At 41.6% G+C, this 21,422-nt stretch overlaps 2 protein-coding genes across 3 annotated transcripts in view; one reads left to right on the plus strand and one right to left on the minus strand.

Annotated features, from left to right (window-relative positions):
- Window positions 1-1,115: 1,115 nt before the first annotated feature.
- Window positions 1,116-8,907, plus strand: MRPL33 (mitochondrial ribosomal protein L33). 2 transcript variants are annotated; one of them, XM_063078474.1, is made up of 4 exons: window positions 1,116-1,194; window positions 2,088-2,106; window positions 3,880-3,986; window positions 8,730-8,907. In XM_063078474.1, the coding sequence occupies exons 1-4, from the start codon at window positions 1,173-1,175 to the stop codon at window positions 8,777-8,779; spliced, it is 198 nt and encodes a 65-aa protein (XP_062934544.1). In that variant the 5' UTR covers window positions 1,116-1,172; the 3' UTR covers window positions 8,780-8,907. The 2 variants fall into 2 exon arrangements, with proteins under 2 accessions (XP_062934544.1, XP_062934543.1); XM_063078473.1 differs by lacking the exon at window positions 1,116-1,194 and adding an exon at window positions 1,373-1,639.
- A 2,051-nt stretch (window positions 8,908-10,958) lies between these two features.
- RBKS (ribokinase) overlaps window positions 10,959-21,422 on the minus strand; it is a 106,109-nt gene continuing 95,645 nt past the window's right edge. The window contains exon 8 of the mRNA XM_063078747.1: window positions 10,959-11,140. Within this exon, the coding sequence (XP_062934817.1) occupies window positions 10,967-11,140 (174 nt within the window). The 3' untranslated portion in view covers window positions 10,959-10,966. The remainder of the gene's footprint in view (window positions 11,141-21,422) is intronic.

The following is a 21,422-nucleotide window of genomic DNA, read 5'->3' on the forward strand; positions in this document are numbered from 1 at the left end:
TCCCAGATACAAAACCTTATTCTCTTGAACACCTGATGCTCTTTTTTGCCAGTAGCTGAACTGCACAAGGTGAGGAAGAATTTGGGTACCTGGAAGGTGATCAGTTGTTGGAGTCAGGTTAGGGGAAGGTGAATATCAAGAATTATTAGAAAGAGAAAAACTATTATAGGTACTAAGGGCAAGGAGAGTCCGGATTTTAAAAATTGAATCGGAGAGCTGAATTTTCTTTTAAATAGTTATTACTTTCAATGAAGATAATCCATGAGATTGAATCTTATTTCACATGTCCGTAAGACTTAATGTATAGATAAAAAACACACAGTAGACAGAAAAAAATTCAAAAGTCCTGATTATTACTTGGGAAATGAGGTTACTAATGATGGTGTTGGAAGAACTCAGGTTCTTTGCAGAGATAATGAAGAGTTAATGATGGCAAAGTGGTGAGTCCCAATCTTTAATGGGAAAGGCACGAGTCTTTGAAATCAGACAAGATCTGCGTTTAAATTCTGACTCTCCACTTAGAGTTTTGGGGTATTAAGCAAGGTTAGTGCTTCCAATCGCAGCTATTCGGCCCCTATAGTCAGGCACTGTGCTAGCTGTTTGTATGCAGCAGTTAACGAGAGGCACAGGGTCCTGCCGTCCTAGAGATCCAACAGATACAGTACTGGGGACACCTAGAACTCTGAGTAGGCCTTAGCCAGGCGCAGATGGAGTTGGGTCGTGGGAGACTTTTCAAAAGGAGGCAATGTTTTAAGGAAATATGCGGGGGCCTGATAGTTTGGAGCGGCTAAGGTGCGACATAGAGTTCCTCTGGCTCTAATGCAGGAGGTTGCGATTATTTAGTGAAACGAGTATGGAAAGCACCTAACTTGAGCTCAGAAGTAGGAGTCAGGGCCTGGGGCGCGAACCCCGAGCACCACCCAAGTCCCCTTCCACAGGGAAGGGGATTGCAACCTCCACCATGGCGAAAGCAAAACACAGTCGGTGTAAAGAACACAGTTATGAGCCAGACGCTTTGCAGAGAGGGGTGAGGGTGGGGTCGGGGGCGGGGTAGAGGGGCGTGGTTTCGGGCAACTCCCAGACGTTTTCTTCCGGAACCGGCCCGTGCTCCGGAAGCAGTTGTTTATTGGGGCCTTTGGGCCGGTTACGGAGACCGTACAGTTGCGGTCGTCATGTTCCTCTCCGTGGTCTCCTGTAAGTGGGGCTGGAAGTGACGGCAGGGGCTACGGCGAGGTGGGGGGCCCGTGACAGGCAGTCCCCGGGATGATGCGGGCAGGGCTTGCGAACCGGCGGGGAAGCTGCCGCTGCGGACTCCGCAGGCGCTCAGGACTACAGCGTCCGGCATGCCCCGCGGCGCGCCTCCCTGCGCGGGCGAGCGGGCTCCTGGCGCCTCGCGGCCCTGGTCTGGATGCACTTGCTGTTCGCACCGGCGGCTGGGCCCGGGCGGGAGTCGGGGGGTGCTCTCCCGCTGCCCTCCGTGGGGGTGTGTCACGATCACCGGACGTCCGAATTGGGAAGGAGCTCAATGTCTAGCCCCCCCCAATTCGAACTCTAAAGATGAGGAAACCGCTCCCGAGAGGGGCAGTGAATTGCCCGAGAAAATACGGCTGGGCAGTGGAAGAAGGCCCCTGGCTCCCCAGTCAGTGCTCGGGCCTGCACCTGGCTGACTTCCTGGTTACATTTAGTTTCCCTTCTCCATCCGATATGATGGTTGTTGCAGTTTGCAGAGGTCAACTTCTCAAACAAGAGGCTTGTTCTAGTGCAAATATTTGCATTTTAGAAGGGGAAAAAATGGAGCACATATTACTTTAGAAAGATTTAAAAGGTAGCCAGTCCGACCGAAATGAGATTGTGCAGTGTTACATCCAGAATTGTGTTGGTCTGTTTGGCTCTTTGTATCTTCCTTCTATAAAATCCTAACGGGATCCCTAATATCTAGGGTATAGTTACTTGAGTGATAACTCATGGCATACCTCATGAGTTAAAATGTTTTTGGTTACTACTGAAATTTATATGAATTTTGCGTAAGAAAGATAATACATTTGTATTTTTGTTTTCTCTTCCAACCTCTCGTCTCTACAAAAAAGTTGCGAAGAGCAAGTCAAAGTAAGTAAAGGTTTTTCTTTTTTAAAACTTTAACGTTAGATTTGTTAGTCCAACTGCTACCAGTACATCCTTCCATTAAACTAAGCATTTGGCCTCGATTTCCCAAAAGTTAGTTTGAGGATTACTTAGTCGATGAACTATTTTGTCCTAGAACTCTTTCAAAAAATATTTTCTCCTGCCCAACTGAGCTACCTCGGCGAGCATTCAAGTACTTCGCTTGAATGAGCTCTTGCTGTCTTTTCTAGTCCCAGGATTTATGAGCTCACTGTCTTGTTCCTAAACAAATCACTGGACTGTGCTCTATTTGGAGTATCACCATATTTCTGTTTCCTCAAATTGAGAACCAAAGGCCATTTGTCTGGAGCCCACTACAGGAATCTAGCAGAACAAGCTATGATTTGACTAATTCATAGAGTCTATTTTAATGAGTTTTGTAATCCTTTGTGTTCATGGTATGAGCATTTCTAAAATAGCAAAGATTAAAGATTCCATGCTATATCAGAGACTATAAATACCAAACTGGTGTTTCAAAGTAAATTTTGTAGACAATGAAGATTTTCTGTGTTAAAAGTAGGAAAATTCTAAAGCAGCTTTTGCTTACAACCCAAGACATCAGAAATTGTTAAAAGTAGGTTTTTTGGATTAAAGGTAATGAAAAACAGGTATGTTAGTGTCTCCCCCGCCTGTATCCTTTATTGATTCACATAGCTTTTCCCACAGTCGAGTTATTTATGTCAGAATTCCCTACCACCAGATTCTGTAGGAATCTCATGCCTTTGGTTTCTTCGGAGGCATTTCCTGGCTGTCATGTTCTTTGTACACTTCTTGAGACATTTGTCATGTATTTCTTGCCTTATAGACCTCATGTACCAGCTCACCTTCCATACTGTACTGTTAGCTGAGCTTCTAGAGGACACAGACACAGCTTTAATGGAGCTTTGTATTTCCCATAGTGCTTTCTACAGAGTAAGAAATTAAGAGCACTTAGTAGTTATTTATTGAATCTTTGTTGAATGAATAACCAATTATTGCCTATCTTAATCAGCAAATAAATATTTTACGCTTCTTATGTATGAGGCACTGTGCTGAACGTTGAAAGCAATGCAGTGATGTGTAATATAGTCTTAGGTGCTTCAGGTTTGTTTTGGAATAATACAAGAAATAAAATCACATGGTCTAGATGGAGAGATGAGACACATGAAAAAGTAACGAACAGTACAGGTATTAAAATGTCCAGTGAGGCAGTCATGGACTTTATGCTTTGGAAGATTGTAACGTAGATGAAATATGAAGGGGCACAAGGTTTTGCACATTAGCAGTCTAAGAGCTTGAATCTTTTTATTTTGTCCCTTCCTGATTGTACTCTTTATCACTCATGCCGTGAAAGAGAGGGCTCTTCTGAGACAGACATCTTTACAGTTTCCTGAGTAGCCATCTGTGGTTACCAGTACTTTTGTATTTTCCCCCTCCTGACTTCTGCTCCTCATGAGGGGTTGGGTGTCTGAGGCTAGTCCCACAATGTGGCTTGATTGTTCTTATTGCTTTGGTTAGACATTGCCAAGTCACTCTGTATAATGGAATAAACCTTGGGATTTGAAACCATTGAGATTGTGTTTTATGGGAAATGTAGCCTGCCTTAGAACTGAACTTTCTTTGGGCCAAGTGATGTCGGACATCTAATACTACTCTTCAAGGTTCTCAAAATGTGCCATCCCCCCATGACTGATTTTAGTCTGTTTCCTCAGCTTCTAACAGCTTGCTTTTTAATCTTAGAACCATTCTAGTAAAAATGATGAGCCAAGCTGGGACAGGTTTCTGCTTCAACGCCAAGAGAGGCCGACTACGGGAGAAACTGACTCTCTTGCATTATGATCCAATTGGTAAGATTCAGAGAAGTTACTGCACAGTTGATTCAAATGCTTTCAAGGCTTGTTGCCCCTTTCCAGACTGAACATCTCTGGCAGTTTGTGGCACCTTTGACACAGTAGCATTCTTTCAGCAAATATATACTGAATGTTTATTATGGTGCTAGTTACTATCCTGGTTGCTGCTGGGATACACCAGGACGCAAGACAGAGTCAGTTCCTGTGCTCTTGGCACTTACAGTCTGGTTTGAGAGGGAGAGAAAAAATGACAAATTATGATAAATACCATGAGAGAAACAATCAGGATGCTGAGATGTAGGATGAAGTTGGGGGGAGGTTAGGAGACTTACTTAAGATAGACCAGGGAAAGTCTCTAGGAAGGGATAGTTGTTTTAGTCCGTTTTGTGTTGCTATAACAGAAATACCTGAGACTGGGTAATTTATAAAGTTAAGAGACGTTCTTTTGGCTTATGATTCTGGGACAGCTGCATCTGGAGTGGGCCTCAGGCTGCTTCTACTCATGGCGGAAAGTGGTAGGGAGCCGGCGGGTACAAGCAGATCACATGGCGAGAGGAAGCGAGAGAGAGGAAGCGAGAGAGAGAGAGAGAGAGAGAGAGAGAGAGAGAGAGAGAGAGAGAGAGAGAGAGAGAGAGAGAGAGAGAGAGAGAGAGAGAGAGAGAGAGAGAGAGAGAGAGAGAGAGAGAGAGAGAGAGAGAGAGAGAGGAGAGGAGAGGAGAGAGAGAGAGAGAGAGAGAGAGAGAGAGAGAGAGAGAGAGAGAGAGAGAGAGAGAGAGAGAGAGAGAGAGAGAAGGTGTCAGGGTCTCTTTAAGCAATGAGCTCTCGTGGGAACTAATAGAGCGAGAACTCACTCATTAAGCCCCCCTCCCCCAGGAAAAGCATTAATCCATTCATGAGGGATCCGCCCCCATGACTCAATCAGTTTCCAACACTGCCACATTGGAGATCAAATTTCCACATGAGTTTTGGAGGGTACAACACATCCAAACTCCATCAATAGTTAACCAAAGACCTGAAGGTGAGAAAGCAGCCACATAAAGAGAATAGGTGATAGTGTTCTGGAACCAGAAAGAGAAGTGTCTTGAGAAGGGGAGGGTTTGGTTTCCTGGGATTGATCATCTGTCCCACAGTGGCAAGTTATTGGGTCCAGATATGAGTTAAAGGAGTACGGTGTCTATATATTAGCACAGGAGGATAGGAAATTTGATTTTCCGTTTTGTGCTGTCCACCAAAAATGCCATAAGAAATGGTAACTTTAAATGGTCTCAGTAGAGAGAAGTGTTTGTCTAAAAGAGACAAGTGTTCCCAAGGCCAGATTGTCTGCTTCCAAACAAAATAGAGTCAACACCTGATTGCTGTTGGTGGAAGCCCATCCTATTTCTGGATTTTATGTGCAGATTTATGCAAAATAAGCCAACAAACAAATCTTTTATTTTAGAACTCTGGCTGTTCATTTCATTTTTGTGCCCTTTATAATTGCTTCTTAATAAGATAAGGGCGATATAAACATGAGGAGGCATTTTTAAGGCTCTGAGAAGCACAGTTGTCTGCTTACTGTTGCTTGAGTTGTATTTAACGGAAATAAAATTCCTCGTTTTTATGGTGTTCAAATTTCTGGTCATTCATTGTCATAATAAAATAATAAAAGGGGAATTCTAGGTTTGTACCTGATGAATTTAAAAATTATTAGAATGATAAGGTTTGATGTTGGGTCTGTGTGGTGTTCTTTGTATCGGCTGGCAAAACTCAGTGTTGACCTCTACACAAAAGTAATTGTTTTTCTACCATTTTAACTCCTTTAGAGTTTATTTTTATAAACTTGTACACACTAATTAATAAATGTTAATTGAATAAACTGATATTTTAAGTATGAAAATGTATTAGAATTTTCATCCTTAGTATGGAAGTATTAGGAACTTACTATTTGTCAGATTGATTTTTTTTTTTTTTTTGGTGGCTGGCAGGTATGGGGATCTGAACCCTTGACCTTGGTGTTATAACACTGTACTCTAACCAGTGATTTTAAGTTTTGAGATTGGGAAAGAATACAACCATAAAGAATTCTGATTATAAACTTAAGTGGGAGAAACGATTCATGTGTAAATTTCAAACAGACAGAACTTTTCTGATAAGGAATGGTCTGAGCCTTGACAGCAAAACTGTCTTTTTTGAAGGAGAGAATGTTCTGGGATAGCAGACTGCCTGGCTTTCTGCCCACCTACTGAATACCCTCCAGGGTTTTGAGATGAAGATGTTTGCCTTGGGGCCTGCCCCATTGCCCAGGGTACCAAATAGCTTGGCAGTTCTCTAAGCATATTTTACAGCAATGAGTAAAGTTAGTTTGAGGATAATGTTTTGTTAGTCTGCTTTATGAAGGAAATCAGGTAGGAAACATGGAAAAATTCCCAGTAATTTGTGCATCTCATAGTACACTCTATGGCAAGAACCAGTGGCGTATGCTTCTGTCCTTTCAGACTCCTTTTCCTCTTATAAAACTAGATGATAATTTCCAAGGAGAAAAGGTTAAAGGCTGAGGCATAAGCTTATTACACTTTGTTAAATATATGAAGATTTATCATAAAGAGAATGAAAACTTGTCAGTTTTAATTCCTTGGATGAGTAAACAAGACAATATAGACTTTAATTGAAACAATAGATTTAGGTTAGATGTAGGGAAAGAACTTGACAGATTCGTTCTTCTATGAATTAAGCAGTAAATAATTTTGACAGAAAATTAAATTTATGTTTATGATTGTTGGTAGCAGTGTGTCATTTCAACTCGATGAACATGTATTGAGTTCTCACTGTGTATCTGGCAATGGTCCTGTAAGGAATGGAGTTATATCTTTCACAGGGAAGGAAATTTGAGAAATTTGCCCAGGGATTCACAGCTGATAAGTGGTGGAGTCAAGGTTTGAACCCGTCCTAACTCCAAGTGCCTGTTCTTTCTATTACATGGAGCAAACTTAATCTTCCTAAAACTTTTCTTTCTTTCATTTTAAAAAAAATCGGGACCTTCCCTTGTGGTCAGCTTCAGTCAAGGCCATGGAGATCCACTGTCATTCCTTCCTCCTGCCACTATTCCTGTACACCAGCTGCCCATCCCTGTTTTAGTTCATCCAAGTGCCGCTCTGTCTTCAGGGGCCAAACTTTACCCTCTCCATGAGGCCTTCTGTCATCATTCCTGTCCCCTTTGATCTTTAGGTCCCTGTGGGGTTTACTGAGCATTCATATAGGCACCTTATGATGTACTGATGTATTCAGTCAGGGACTCTTCTTACACTTCTGGAAATTCTGCATTGCTTAGCACAGTTCTGTGGACTTAAATATTTATTCTTTGAATTAAAGGAATGAATGCAATGAATGAAAAAAGAATTTTCCTGAATAAAGCCTTACTCTACTAATTTTAATCAGTTACTCCTGGTCATTGTTATTTAAATGGTCTCATGGATAGCTTATCAGTGAGAGAAGTTCCCTTTTTTACCCATTTTTTTAGTTCCATGTAGAAAAACATGGTGCAAACATGGCTTGCAAGTAATAACATTGTTTGATGGGAAACTGTTTTGGTTCTTTACCATCTTACAATTTTCCTTGGACTCATACGAGGATCAATTCTACTCACATTTTAGATAATTTGAAGTATGTTAAAAATATCTTTTATGTACAATGTATATATGTATCTTTTAAAATTCATATTATAGATGAAATTCTATTGACTTGTTAATGGATCTTAAATCCAGCTACCCATCAGAATTGTCTGGGTTTTAAAAAATGTAGACTTCCAGTCCAACTCTAGCTCTCTCGAATCAGAATTAAGGGCAGGGAGGCAGTGAGATGTAGGAATGTATTTTAATAAACTCCCCAAGTAATTCTTCATTATAGATAGTTCGGGAATTTCATATACAGAGTATCCATATTGATTGTAGAAGAAGGAAAAACAAAGCTGAAATCTCTTTGCATGGTGAAGACAAGTGAGGAGTTTTTATGTCTCAGTCCTTTGAGTTCCTGTCTTCCTTGGGTGCATTGTTTAAGAGAAATTAGTTAAGGGTGTGTGAGAAATTAGTTAAGGAAGTAAGTGTGTGTGTGTGTGTGTGTGTGTGTGTGTGTGTGTGTGTGTGTGTATGTGTGTGTAGTTATTGGAGTGCTATAGGGCATTATAGGAACTATGAAAGGTTTTGGTTTTGTTTCAAAGAACCGTACTCGGTAATATTTACAATAATGAGATTTTGTGATAATATTAATTCTATTTCCAAACTAAAAAGGATGTATTTGAGTGTATTAGACCATTTCTGGGAAGGTAGAGGTTTAATGTGTATTTACTTTCAGCCAGGCTGCCTTGTCCTCCATGGTCTGCTCAGTTCTTTTTCTGGAGTCCAGCTCCTGGTCTGTCCTTGCTTACCTCCTGCAAGAGTGGACATGAACTGGGTGAAGACACTGAGTGTTTCCATTTTTACCCGTAATTTTATTTTTTAATGTGGATATTTAACGTGGGTTGAAATATGACTTTGTGGGGTGCCAGGGAGCAGTGATTGTCTATCGGCACCTCCCTTGTTTTCCTAGCCTTTTTCTCTCCAGTCTTCTCTGGCGTCTGGGATTGAGGAACTGAGTTTGCAAATCAGCTCCACCCTTATGTCAATAATGTAATAAAAGAAGAGTCGGCTCATGGTCTAATATGTATTTTTAATAAAAATGGTGATGCTTTTGAGTTTTCTTCTACAATCCTTTTTTCTACCCCCACAGTGAAGAAAAAAGTCCTCTTTGTGGAACAGAAAAAAATACGCTCCCTCTAAACAATGGATTGAAAATGAATTTGATTTATAAATGAGAAGACTGAGGGTGGGGATACTGATTCAGAAATCCTGCAGTGTGTAATAAAAGAAGAGGAAATAGCACAGAATCACTGCCTCCTGTGATTTGAAGGCCAATTGTGAAGAAACACAATGCAGTGAAAGAAAGTTCTTCATATAAGGACAGATATCATTGCATCACATTTATTTATCTTTCTGGATATTTTTATAGCCCTTAATAAAAAATATTGAAATCACTTGTGCTATTGTCTCTTAGTGATGTTTTCCCCCAATATTTGAAATTTAAAAAATTCAACCATATTACTAAAAAAATAACCATTGTTTCATATAATAAAATAAAATTTTCCATAATGAGACTTGTGCAAGAGTTTCCAGTCTGCTCCTCCTTTTGTTTCATAGAAAAGGCAGTTTCCAGAGTGACCTTGAAACGCCTATGTAATAACAGAGATGGCAGGGGTGAGCAGGAATGATAAGGGAACCTCATAACACAAAAGAAACCAAGAGAAATTCTATTTTTGATTTGTGCTTATATAGTTAGGAAAATTGCCATGGGTCTGTATTCTTAGACTCAGGTCTCCAAAGCAGTTTCTAGGATGGTTTTGGGCTCCTTTATCCGTTAGACCTTTCTTCTAAAATAAGAGGAGTTATAGTGTATTTCCATAAAGCCATAAAGCTACTGCTAGGGGGTCACCTTTGGACTGTGTCCTGGGGAGGTGATACAATTACTAGAGGAACAAGTACCAGTACTTAAGAAGTACATTGGAGAAAAAAAAGTACATTGAACCTGCCCTTAGCACTTGTCCGGTTGCCAGGTCCTAAACTACACACGGCTGCCATTCGTACTTGGTTATAGGTTCCAAAAGAGGACCCGTGGTGGCTGGAGCCAGCTTGTATGGGCTCATGAAAGTCAATTGTTACATTTTCAGGAATTTTGCAAGCCGGTTGTTAAACACAGCCATTATTAAAAATTAAGTGTTTTATATATATATATATATATATATATATATAAAAGAAACCAGTGCTAGGGCTTCTGGACATGGTGGTACCACATAGCTAACTATCTTGGAAATTCCATGGATAACCCCTAATGTTCAGACAAGGACCTCTGCCTTACCCAGATGTATATACTTTCAGGCCATTGTTTCCCATAAATTGAAAAAACTGTCGTTATTTCCTTTGTCAACTTTCTGGTTAAAAGAAGTAAGGAGGGTTTTAAGCTCTGCTGGTTCACATTCTAGCCCATTAAAAGCATTTGTATGTGTACCTTGGCCACAAGCATTAAGAAACCAATGTTGTCCCCAAACCATAGGTGTTCCCTCCCCATGTCTCAATCTGAGTCTCTGGAGGAAATGTAAGAGCAGCTCTCTGAAAATGAACTAGATATAGACAGTTGTTGAGTCTTGGGGGCTTGTGGCATTATAGTCAATCAGCTGTTTTCTGGCATCTTTTGTTAAAGCTTTGGTTAAAAGCAATAATAGGTGAGATCTTGACTCTTTTTAGGCTGAAACTGTACACAGTGGTCTTGGGTTACAAGAAAAATCTTTCACCTGATCCTAGCTAAGTCAATGTGAAGGGTCTGTGATATTCATGGGTTGCATTTTTTTTTTTTTTTTAATAAAAATCTGGTTTAATAAATGACTTGTCTCTTCAACCCACGTGGCCCATAGGTGGTATTTACATTTTTAAAAAAACAGTTGCTGATACAGAAACATTGAAAGATTTCAATAAATATCCAAACTTCTGGTTTCACTTAACAAAACCAGAAGCTTTGACAACACTAAGCTAAAGCTGAATATCAGCTGTCCCTGTTAGAAGAGTGCTTGAGAGGTTCCATTCATATACCCCTTCCCTTATTGAGCATTCTCTACTCTGGCTCTAGACACTGTTGTCCACAACCCTGGTTGTATGGTGTACATATAGCATTAACAATTAGTTGGCAATTGAGTTTGCTGGTCCCTGAAGGCGGTAATGTTTGTACACATCCTGGTGTAGAATCTTTAATTCTGGTTGGCTCTTGCAAATGCATGAAAAGCAAAGGAATCATTATAAATAAATAAATGAAAGCTTCAGGATTACATTTAGTAAAAGAAAGAAGAGGACATTTTCTAGTAAGTGTTAGCTAGGAGTGGCCACCCCCAAGTACATTTTATTTCCAGGGGTTAACAGCAGTCAAAACAGAGTAAGTGGAAGGTCTTTTTTGTATGGATAAGATGACTGTGTTCCTGTAGCCTGGACGCTGACTGCTGCGATGAAATTGGATCTCTTGAGCATTTCTTCCAAGGACAAATTTGGGTAGTAAGCCAGGTAGAAGGCCAAAGCTCCCACAAAACTGTCACCAGCACCCTGTAATTAAAAGCACAGTTGTAGAGACAAACATGTAGTCAATCTGTTGACCAAATTGCATATTTTAAAAATATTTAAATAAGGTTTTTATTTTAGGATAGTTTTAAATTTACAGAGAAGGTACAGGGATGGATGGTACAGAGACTTTCCATATACCCCACACTTGGTTCTCTTAACATCTTACTGTGGCACACTTATCAAAACTAATGAAATAACATTGCTATATTATTAACTGAACTCCATACTTTATCCCAATTTTACTAGCTTTTGTTTAATGTCCTTTTTCTGTGCCAGGATCCCATCCAGGACACTATATTACATTTAGTTGTCATGTTTCCTTAGACTCCTGTAGGCTATGACAGTTTCTTAGACATTCTTTATTTTTGATGACTTTGACAGTTTTGAGAAGGCTGGTTTCAGGTATTTTGTAGAATGTATGTTGGGATTGCCTGTTTTTTTTTAATAGTTAAATTGTGGTTATAGTTTTTGGGAGGAAGACCACAGAGGTGAAGTGTCATTCTCATCACATCATATAAACATGATTTATCACTGATGACGTTAACCTCGATCACTAGGCTAAGTAGTCTTTGCCAGGTTTCTCCACTGTAAACTTACTTTGCTCCCTCTTTTCATATTATACTCTAGAAGCAAGTCATAAAGTGTGTTCTTAAGGGGTGGGAAGTTCTGCTCTGAAGTTACGCTCTATCTCTTTGAGAGTGGAGTATCTACATAAATTGTTTGGAATTCTTCCGTATGGAGATTTGTCTCTTCTCCCCCATTTATTTATTCAATCACTTATTTATATCAGTATGAATTCATGGATATTTATTTTATTTTTTGGGCTGTAATCCAGTACTGCATTATTTCTTTTGTTACTCAAATTGTTCCAGCTTTAGCCATTGGGAGCTTTTCAGTTGGCTCCTGTGTCCCTTTGACATATCCCCATCTTTTTGTTCTTGAGTGCTTTCTTACTTTCTGGTATTATAAGATGCTCCAGGCTCATCTTGTATATTCCCTGTCCTAGGCCTAGAATTAGCTATTTCTTCATGAAAAATGCACGCAGAAAGTGTTAAAAGCCATTCAGTTGTTATCTTCAACCTTAACATAGGGACATATCAGGTTTCTTTCCATTTTCTCTGAAGCTCCAAAGGTCCAAGTTGGTGAAGGCCATAGAGGGACCACGGAAATGGAAAACACCATAAGAAAGTCTGTTGACCTCTGCCTCCAGACAAGGCAATACCTAGTCATGTGTTCATCTAATAAATGTGTTTAAAGCAATTTAAATGTGATTACACAATCTTAATTGAAAACTTATTCTGGTATTCGATAGCTTTTAGGGTCATTTTCCAGTCCTTTATATCCAAGAGCTTTCATAACAAATCTTGAGGCTATACTTTAGCCTTTATAAAGAGGCTTGGCATGTAAGAGTGTTTCAGTTGCAGTTGAAGTATTGAATGGGCTATGTGCCCAGCACAGTGGTGGGCACTAGAAGAGAAGTAAAATCTATTGTGGATTAAATGCTAAATAGTGTGATAGAGTTTACAGATGTTGTTGGATTTTAAGAAAGGGTTGAAGAAAGCTTCTTTGAAGAAGGGAGTCCCTATGGAACAAACCAGATTTATACAGAGAAGGGAGGCCTTAAACAACAAAGTCACAGGAGGAGGAAGGGAATGAGTGCACGAGACAGCAAATGGCTTTAAGAAGAATGACATTTCCCCTTGTTTACACAGATAAAGCAGTCAGTGTTAGACTTTCCAAGGAGTCACAGTTAATGCAACTCTTTCCTTCCTTCCATAAATGTTTTCTGTGTGCCCAGGTGCTTTGAATGTCTATCAGTCTTTCCTGAAGGATGCAATGGAGAAAGAGACAGACAGGGTTACTGCCTCCCTCAGCTTACGGCATAAAAGCACAACACGAGAAAGGTCTGAAGCCAGGGGAATTATGAGCTGGTTGGAGGGTGTATTATGAAAACATGGAAAAATGCCACAAGATATGAAGAGTTATGGTAAACTCTAAGATTCCAAGTCTTGATTCCTCCTCACATTATATGCAAAATCAAGTTCCAAGTAAATTAGAGGCTTAAATGTATAAATTAAAATGGTAAAATAATAAGATGAAAATTTAGATGGATATTTGTATAACCCCAGGCAGGGAAACCACAAGCAAGTTAGTAAACCCGAAAAACCATAATGAAAAAAGCCCCAGATTTTAATTTTATAAAAATTAAAAAAAATTGTATGTCCAAACACACTGTAAATAAAGCCAAATGGAAAAAGCATAGTTTGGTGAAATAGTCTTGCAATACATATGATGTATCCCTAATATTCAAAGAACACCTTCAAATTGCTAGGAAAAAGACAAATCCAAGATAAAAATGGATAAATATATACACCTGCCATTTCAGAAAAGGAAATGTAAATGGCCAGTTAACAATATATATATATGAAAAAGTGCTCAGTGACTAGGAAATGTGTGTGCCTTTGACTCAGCAATCCTGCTCCCAGAAGGAAAAGCTCCCGTAACAGGGATGTACGTACAGATGCTTATTGCTGCATTCTTTCCAAAGGCAAACACTCAAAACAACTGACTCTATCAAATGGGAGGGAGAGTGGATGAATAAACCAGCACATTCTTATTGTGGAAAAGTATGAAGCTATTAGTAAGAAAAGGTTAGCGATAATGTATGCATATTGCTAAAATATTATGTCCGTTAGTTAAGAGAAATGGCCATTAGTTAAGCCAAAAAAGGAGGTTTCAGCATAATGACCCCATTTGGAGGGGTGGGCATGGGAGTCAAAGAAGGAAAAACAAAAAATACCTACGTATTTGAGTGTGTGTGTGTGTGTGTGTGTGTGTGTGTTTTAAAGAATGTAGAGAAAAATAGAGGATAGGTATCAAATTGTTAATATTTGGTTTTCTTATTTGCAAAGTAAGGCAGTAATATTGTTTTTTTCCTTTTATACTGTTTGATTTATTATAAGCTTATAATATTTTTCCAAAAAAATTTAAGATAATAAAAATATTTAATGAATAGGTAAGACACACCTCTTGTGTCTCCCTTACCTTTACCTTGCAGCCTAACCAGAGCAGAGGCACAAGGCTAAGGAGAAACATTTTAGCATCACAGACAGAAAATAGTTTTACACACCCCTGTTAGCCAGGGCAGTATTTACTTGGCTACAGACAAGATTTTAGAGAAAGTTTAAAAAATATTGTACCTATATCTGAAAACACTCTATTGAAATCACCTAAATTACTTTCCATTATAGCCAAATCCAGGAAGACACAGTACTTGATAGAACTGTGTGTGCTGGAAGCATGATTTAGGCAACAATGATTTTCACAAAATTTCCCTCCATTCTCAATGCTAAACAGTGTTGTTAGAGACTTCAAAGGTAAGTCCTTCCCGTATTAAAAATGGGGGGTTTCCCCAGAAAGAAAACTCTAAGAATTCTTGCAAACATTTAAGTAAGAAGTAATACTAACTTTTTACACAAACTCTTCCAGGATATAGAAGAGCCAAGAGAACGCTTCTCAAATCATTTTTTAAGGCTAGCATTACCATGATACCAAAACCAGATAATGATATTACAAGAAAAGAAAAAAAAAGCAGATCAATATTCCTCATGAATATAGAGGCAAAATCCTTAACTTTTTTTTTAGCAAATTGATTATTTATATATGAGTATATAATATATAGGAGGAAACTTCAAAAAAGTTCATGGAAAAATTGAGTTAAAAGATAATATGAATCTTTCCATTAACTTTTTGAAGTACCCTCAAATCATAATACATCATGACCAAGAAGAATTTAGCCCAGGAATGCAAGATCGGTTTAACATTAAAAACAAAAATCAATATTTATTTATTTATTTTTTGTGTCGTTTTTCGTGACCGGCGCTCAGCCAGTGAGTGCACTGGTCATTCCTATATAGAATCTGAACCCGCGGTGGGAGCGTCGCCGCGCTCCCAGCGCCGCACACTACCGAGTGCGCCACGGGCTCGGCCCCAAAAATCAATATTTAAAAACCATCAATAGGAGCAGACGACTCCCCAGAGTTATATGATCCCTTAAAAGTAGTGAGAGTCAATTAATGCCTGCTGATGAACCAACCTGCAGCTGCCCAGCCTGAACTTCTCACCGCAAGTGAGATGCATGGGGTTCCGTGTTTTTCCTCACAAAGAGGCAGCAGTTGGGCCACTGAATCCAAAACCACAAAGAAGTGGGTAGGCTCCTGGCTGATAGGGGCCATCAGGTCAAAGACACAAGGCCAGTAAATACTATCTAAAAAGTCACATTATATCCAACAATGGAAAAGCTCTTTGAAATTTAAGCATGAAAGGGATGGAAAAGTACTTCTCATTACAGAGGAGTGAAAGAGTAAGGAAAGGGTGGACTTTACCTTTTGCTCTGCATCAGGAGGCAGCAAAGCTGGGAGCGTTAGGTACATACAATACTGAGCTCATTTCATCTTTACAATGGTCCCCCGTGAAACTTGAGAAAAATGAGTCTCAGAGACATTAAATCATTTGTCCAGAGTCACACAGCTAGTGCAGGGCAGAGCTGCAATTTTCATCCAGACCCAGTTGATTTCCATGCTCTGTTCACATTATGCCTCCCACAAGTGTTTGTGGCAGGCAGGCAGGGAGGGAGGCAGGCAGGCAGGCAGGCAGGCAGGAAAAAAGGAAGCAAATCACGGAGCCGAAAAGAATCTCTCTCTGTTTTGACATCTCATAATCTTTTGTACTTCTCTTAGGACCCTAAGTACATTGTGCTGAACATTTTGTGTACAGGCCTACAGTCTGGGACAATTTGAAAACTCTTGGAGGACAGGGACCACACCTCTGTCCCCTGTGTTTCCCACTGCCTCCCCCAGTGCTTTGAGTTGACCTGAGCTATGGTCCTAGTTCCATCATGCTCTTCTCTTCCTGTGATCGCTTCCCAGGTGGCCCTTGCTGAACTACACGTGACTTTTGTGTTAGTGAGGATGGAGGGTAGGTTGCCATGGCCCAGAGCTACTTGATATCCTCATTGTTGAATCTATTTATACTACAGGGCTTTCAAACGCTAATAAATTACTTGGCTGTTGATTCACATCTTCAGTAGAACTATTTTTATACATTGGTATGGTTTTTTTTTAATGGAAAGTGTTTTAAAATTTGAAGCTGTATTGGATCACTGTGATTTTCCTGTAAGTAAAGTACCTTCCAATCAATCATTCTTTGAATAATGGAATAGTTCTCATTGATACAACATGATGGTTTTAACCTTTACTGAAAATTATTTTTGTGCCAAAAGGGGTGGTGGCCTAATTCATTTTCCTTCAATAAAAATACCCATGTGGTTAGTATTCATTGCCTTCTCACAATGATTTCCTCTTAAGGAAGAGCCGCTCTTACAGAATGGATGTGGCATTCTGAAATTCCCACTTTCCTAGGGGCGTCACACTCCTGGCTTCTGAGAAGTTCTGGTTTGTGGTACCAGTGAAGGCAGTTGGTATATCAGTGAAATGAAAGGACAGCAAAATGTGCCCCATGGAATACCCGAGCCTTGTAGGGGGGGTAAGAGGGGGAGGCGTCAAGGCACTCAGCAGGGCTGCTGGGATGGGATGACACTCATGAGCAGCTGTTGAGATGACGCCAAAGGGAGAACCTGAGGGGGGGGCTCCCTTAGGAGCCTCTGCTGCTAGGACCTGAGGCAGTGTTGCCATGGGTTTCTCATTTCCCTTCTCTCTTCTTTCAGACCACCCTCTCTGTCCAACTGCCCCACTTCCATTCCCTCCAGTGCCCCTTCCCTGCCTGGAGCCCTTGACTATGACTGTGGGTCTGCTCCCTCACTGAACTTACCCAGCTCATGTCCCAGTCTCTCAGGGCTCTGCTCTCTGGTGAGAGACAGAGGCACAATGATAAACCGTGTGGAGCTGGGCAGTCAGTGCTGAAAAATGGCGGAATGTGTCACTCAGAAGAGCACACATGCATGTTAATCGGAGTCCAGGTGGTCTGCATTAGCTCTTTTTTTCTGAGGCTCTGCTCAGAATCAGGCTCTCTGTGGGTGCTTTGCATGTTACCACCTTTTTCACATGAACCCTGTGGAGGTAGGCATAGTTGGGGCTGACGTGTATGGTTATGCAAAATGGCACTGCACAAGAGTACCCAGCTGAGGGCTGTGTGTGGCCTGCAGGCCATGCACGGCTCACCAAGCTATGTGCCTACCCACAGGGGCACAAAGTGCCACGGAGGCTGGCAGCAAGCCAGGGCGATCTTTATCTTAAGGGTGGGGAAATTGGATTCAAGGAGGTCAAATAACTTGCCTAATGTAAAAAAAGGTGGCAAGTGGCCGTCAAGATTTTTATCAAGGTCATCTGTGTGGGTATCCAGCATCAGAGCAGGTAGAGAAGCTATTTTGTGGGAAAGAGATTGGGCTTTTGGCCACTGCTCAAATAAGTGTTCCTACTTCCCCAGGGGAAGGGCTTATGTTTTCTGAGGTGATGAAGAATGACAGGGATGAGACAGTGAAGACCAGGAATCCCTAGTGATGCTCCTCTCTATGGGGTCACATGTTCCTCTGTGTGCTTGGGACAGGGCAGAGAAGAGCATGGGAACCAAAGTTGTCCAGGGCAGGTGTGGGGGAGAGCAGGGGTACAAAGGAATCAGAGCTTTCAGGAAAGAGAACTGCAGATGAATAACAGAGAGTCTAACCTGGGTAAGGAGGGAAGAGAGGTCAGAAGGGGGCCAAAAGGCCAGGAAAAAATGGAGGGAACTAAGGAAAGTGAGAACAATGCAGAAGAGGTGAGAGAGCTGGTTGTGGTCAGAGAGTAGGATGTGAGGCTTGTTACCACGGAATTGAAGCAGTTCCAGGCAGGTATTAACAATGACCTGGAAGTCATCATGAGTGGGAGGCTGAGGTGGAGTGAGGTGAAGACTCATGGAGCCAAGGGCATCTAGGAACTATGAGACTTGCTTATGGTTCATCCTCATGGTACTAGAGTCATCCTATATGAAGGTAGCACTGGGGTGGAGAGAAAAATGGTGATACAGATGCCAAAGTCTTAGATAAACAGAGAATGACCAGGAAAGGAGGTCGAGGCACTCAACTGAATTACACGAGCCTCAATGATGTAGGAAACATCAGAGGGGGTTAGAGAACGGATGGCTGGAAACTGCAATGAATGGTCTTCGGGATCAGGAGCAGATTTCACTGTATGGGGAGTTTAGGATGTAAAAGAACTTGTTTATGAGGAACAGGACAGCCAGAGGGGTTAGGTGGAAGGTTTAGGAGGGAGAGGAGCACTGAGAAATTGACCAGGGAAGAAGCATAGAGCAGGAAGAGACTCTCCTGGGTCCCTTATATCACTCTGACCCTTCCTTCTCTGTGTCTATGATGGGTCCCCCTCCTCCTCCCACGCCATTGACAGTGATATTCCCTTTGGTTCTGTCCTGGGCCCACTACCCTTCTCATTCCCCTTCATTTCCTGGGTGTCTCAACTACTGACATAGTTTCAACTGCTATGAATATAATGAGTAGTGTAGCCCGGACTCTCCTGTATGGATGTGCATATCTAACTACCCACGAGCCTGCTCAGCAGGCTCATGTCTCTTGCAGGCAACTCTAACTCAACATGACAGAACTGAACTCATAACTGAACTCGAATTCTCTCTTCTTATCCTTTCAGAATGTCACCATCAGCTCCATATCCTGAGACCTCATGTGATGCCCAGCCCCTAGCTGCACTAAGTGCTGACTGAATCAAGAACTGTCAGCAGGACGGGAGCTGAGGGATCAGGCGAGGAGCACACGCTGTTCCAAGAATGCCCCAAGAATGCCCTGTGGGAGGGATGACAGACATTAAAACAGACTTGTGAAAGTACTGGTTTGCCAAATTCCAGTTGATAGAAAAGTGGATGAGTTGGAAGGAATGATGGGTATTAAGTGTAGTTGGGAAAAAACCCCATGTGATGAAAGTCCCCAAGGTAAGAACTTGTCAGGCGGTTACAACAGACCCCAGACGATCTTGCAAGAATGATGTCATCACCGAGTCTTCATTTGTTAAGAATCTGTACCCACGCTGGATGATTCATTACCCAAACTGCCAAGGGACCCTAACAGTTAAAGCCCTTGCATTCCTCCCTGATGTCTTAACGCATTCCATCTGACAAGTAGATACCGCTTTCTTTTCTTTTCAAAACCTCTCCCTGCACAAAGCTGTTCAGAGCCTACATTGTGGATGTGAATTCCTCAGCCAGGCTTGTGGTTTTAGGAGCCAGGGAAAAGCAAATGGGATGAAACATGACTAAATCACAAGTCAATGCACTATTTCTTCTTTTTAAAAAAGAATATTGTGATGGGCTCAGGAGAGGGGGAGAGAGCGAATGTAAACTGCAAGGTTCCCGCTGCCTTCCACCGCCATGCTGGGGCCACCGGGTTCCACCTTGAGGGTCAGCCTGGGTGGCTACACTGGACCAGGTCAGAATTTTTCAGGGGAGAGCAGTTCAAGGAGGGATGCCAAATGCTGAGATGGCTCCCCCTCAGGCTAGCCTGGTGGCCTGTCCTGCTCTGCTTAGTGAATCAAATCTGGCCACCTCCTTTCCACGATGAGTTTATTTATTTTTAATTGAAACATAATTGATTATATGTGTTTGTGAGGTACAGAGTTGAATTCCACTGTCTGTGTACAATACGTGATGATCAAATCAGGATAATTAGCATGCTCATAATTACAAAATGTAAGCATTCTCTGTGTCCATTAATCAATTACCAGTTGCCAAGTTTAAATCCTAAATGCTCCACAAATCTGTCCTCTGCTCTCCATCCCCACCCCCACTGCCCTGTTTCATGTCACATCACCTCTAGAGCATCACGTTCACTTCCTGACTAGCCTCCCTGCTTCTGGTCTGGACCCTTCCAATCCATTCCCTATGCTGCTGCAAATCTGGCCACCTCATTTCCATGCCTAAAGCCCTTTGAATGATTCTCATCTTTCTTAGGATAAAATTTTAGCATCTTAACATGGCTCAGGAGGGTCTGTTGTAGCTGCCTGACAAGTTCTTACCTTGGGGATTTTCATCACATGGGTTTTTTTCCCAACTACACCTAATAATACCCATCATTCCTTCCAACTCATCCGCTTTTCTATCAACTGGAATTTGGCAAACCAGTACTTTCACAAGTCTGTTTTAATGTCTGTCATCCCTCCCACAGGGCATTCTTGGGGCATTCCTGGAACAGCGTGTGCTCCTCACCTGATCCCTCAGCTCCCATCCTCCTGACAGTTCTTGATTCAGTCAGAACTTAGTGCAGCTAGGAGCTGGGCATTGCACGAGGTCTGCCCTGAAGACATTCTCACCTAGCCCAGAGTAGTTCTGCTTCCAAGAACGGGACTCTGCCTGTTCGTGTTTGCTGGAGGCTGGGCCTGGGAAGTAAAGTCTATCTTTGTCTTTAAAGGGTTAATCACTGACAGGCAGGAGATGTGGTGTCATGAACCCTGGAAAGCAGCACAGGAAGAGCAAACGACCTGGTTTTAAATTCTGCTTCACCCCTTCTGTTAGCTCTGCCATCTCTTATGAATGGTAAATTCATTGCCTTTTCACCTGCAGTGAAGCCCGCTTGTCATTTTTACTTCTATTCACACAACTGTGAAAATGTTTTTCTCAACTGACATAATGCAGTAAATGATTTGGAGTTAGACAGAACTGAGTTTAAGTTCTGCTTTCACCACTTGCTAGCTGTGTGACCTCTGGAAAGTTACTTTTCTGTGTTTGTTTATTTATCTGTACAATGGGAATCTACCTTATACGGCTATTACAAATACTGATTAGAAATGTATATAGAAAGGCTAGCATAGTGCCTGGTGCAGAGTGGGTGTTCAACCAAGCTGGGGTAGACTAGATGGTATCATCTCAGAGGCCCCTTACTTTGCTCAAGTCTCTGGAAGTGAAAGCCCATGACCTAGGTCAGGAGAGGCCAGACAATGGTTTTAAGGAACAAAGAGGTTCGCCATCCTAGGGCAGGATCCATAGGATCCTAGAGCAAGGGGTTTATGCTGTGACTGGCTTTATGTTCCCACCTCAGAGTAGTAGGATGAGGGTGGCCAGGAGAAGGGGCAGAAGCCAGTGTCCTGTACCCTCGATTACGAGACCAGGCTCCAGAGAGTTCTAGCAGTGATCATGTGTGTGTGCCCGGGTTTCTGAAGTCCATTCCCCCGTAGGGGTGAGGGAAAGACGTTATGAGACCTTTAGAGACGTGTGAGTAGGAGATTAAACAATGCAAAGCGCAAAGTGAAAA

The sequence above is a fragment of the Cynocephalus volans genome, chromosome 14 (genome assembly GCF_027409185.1).
Source record: "Cynocephalus volans isolate mCynVol1 chromosome 14, mCynVol1.pri, whole genome shotgun sequence".
Classification (NCBI taxonomy): Eukaryota; Metazoa; Chordata; class Mammalia; order Dermoptera; family Cynocephalidae; genus Cynocephalus; species Cynocephalus volans.

What these genes read in the sequence shown, in the direction of transcription:
- MRPL33 (XM_063078473.1), top strand. Translation starts at nt 1,558, where the DNA reads ATGAGGAAACCGCTCCCGAGAGGGGCAGTGAATTGCCCGAGAAAATAC. An exon ending in CTTGCATTATGATCCAATTG is followed by an intron (nt 3,987 to 8,729) that starts GTAAGATTCAGA and finishes CTACCCCCACAG; the next exon opens with TGAAGAAAAAAGTCCTCTTT.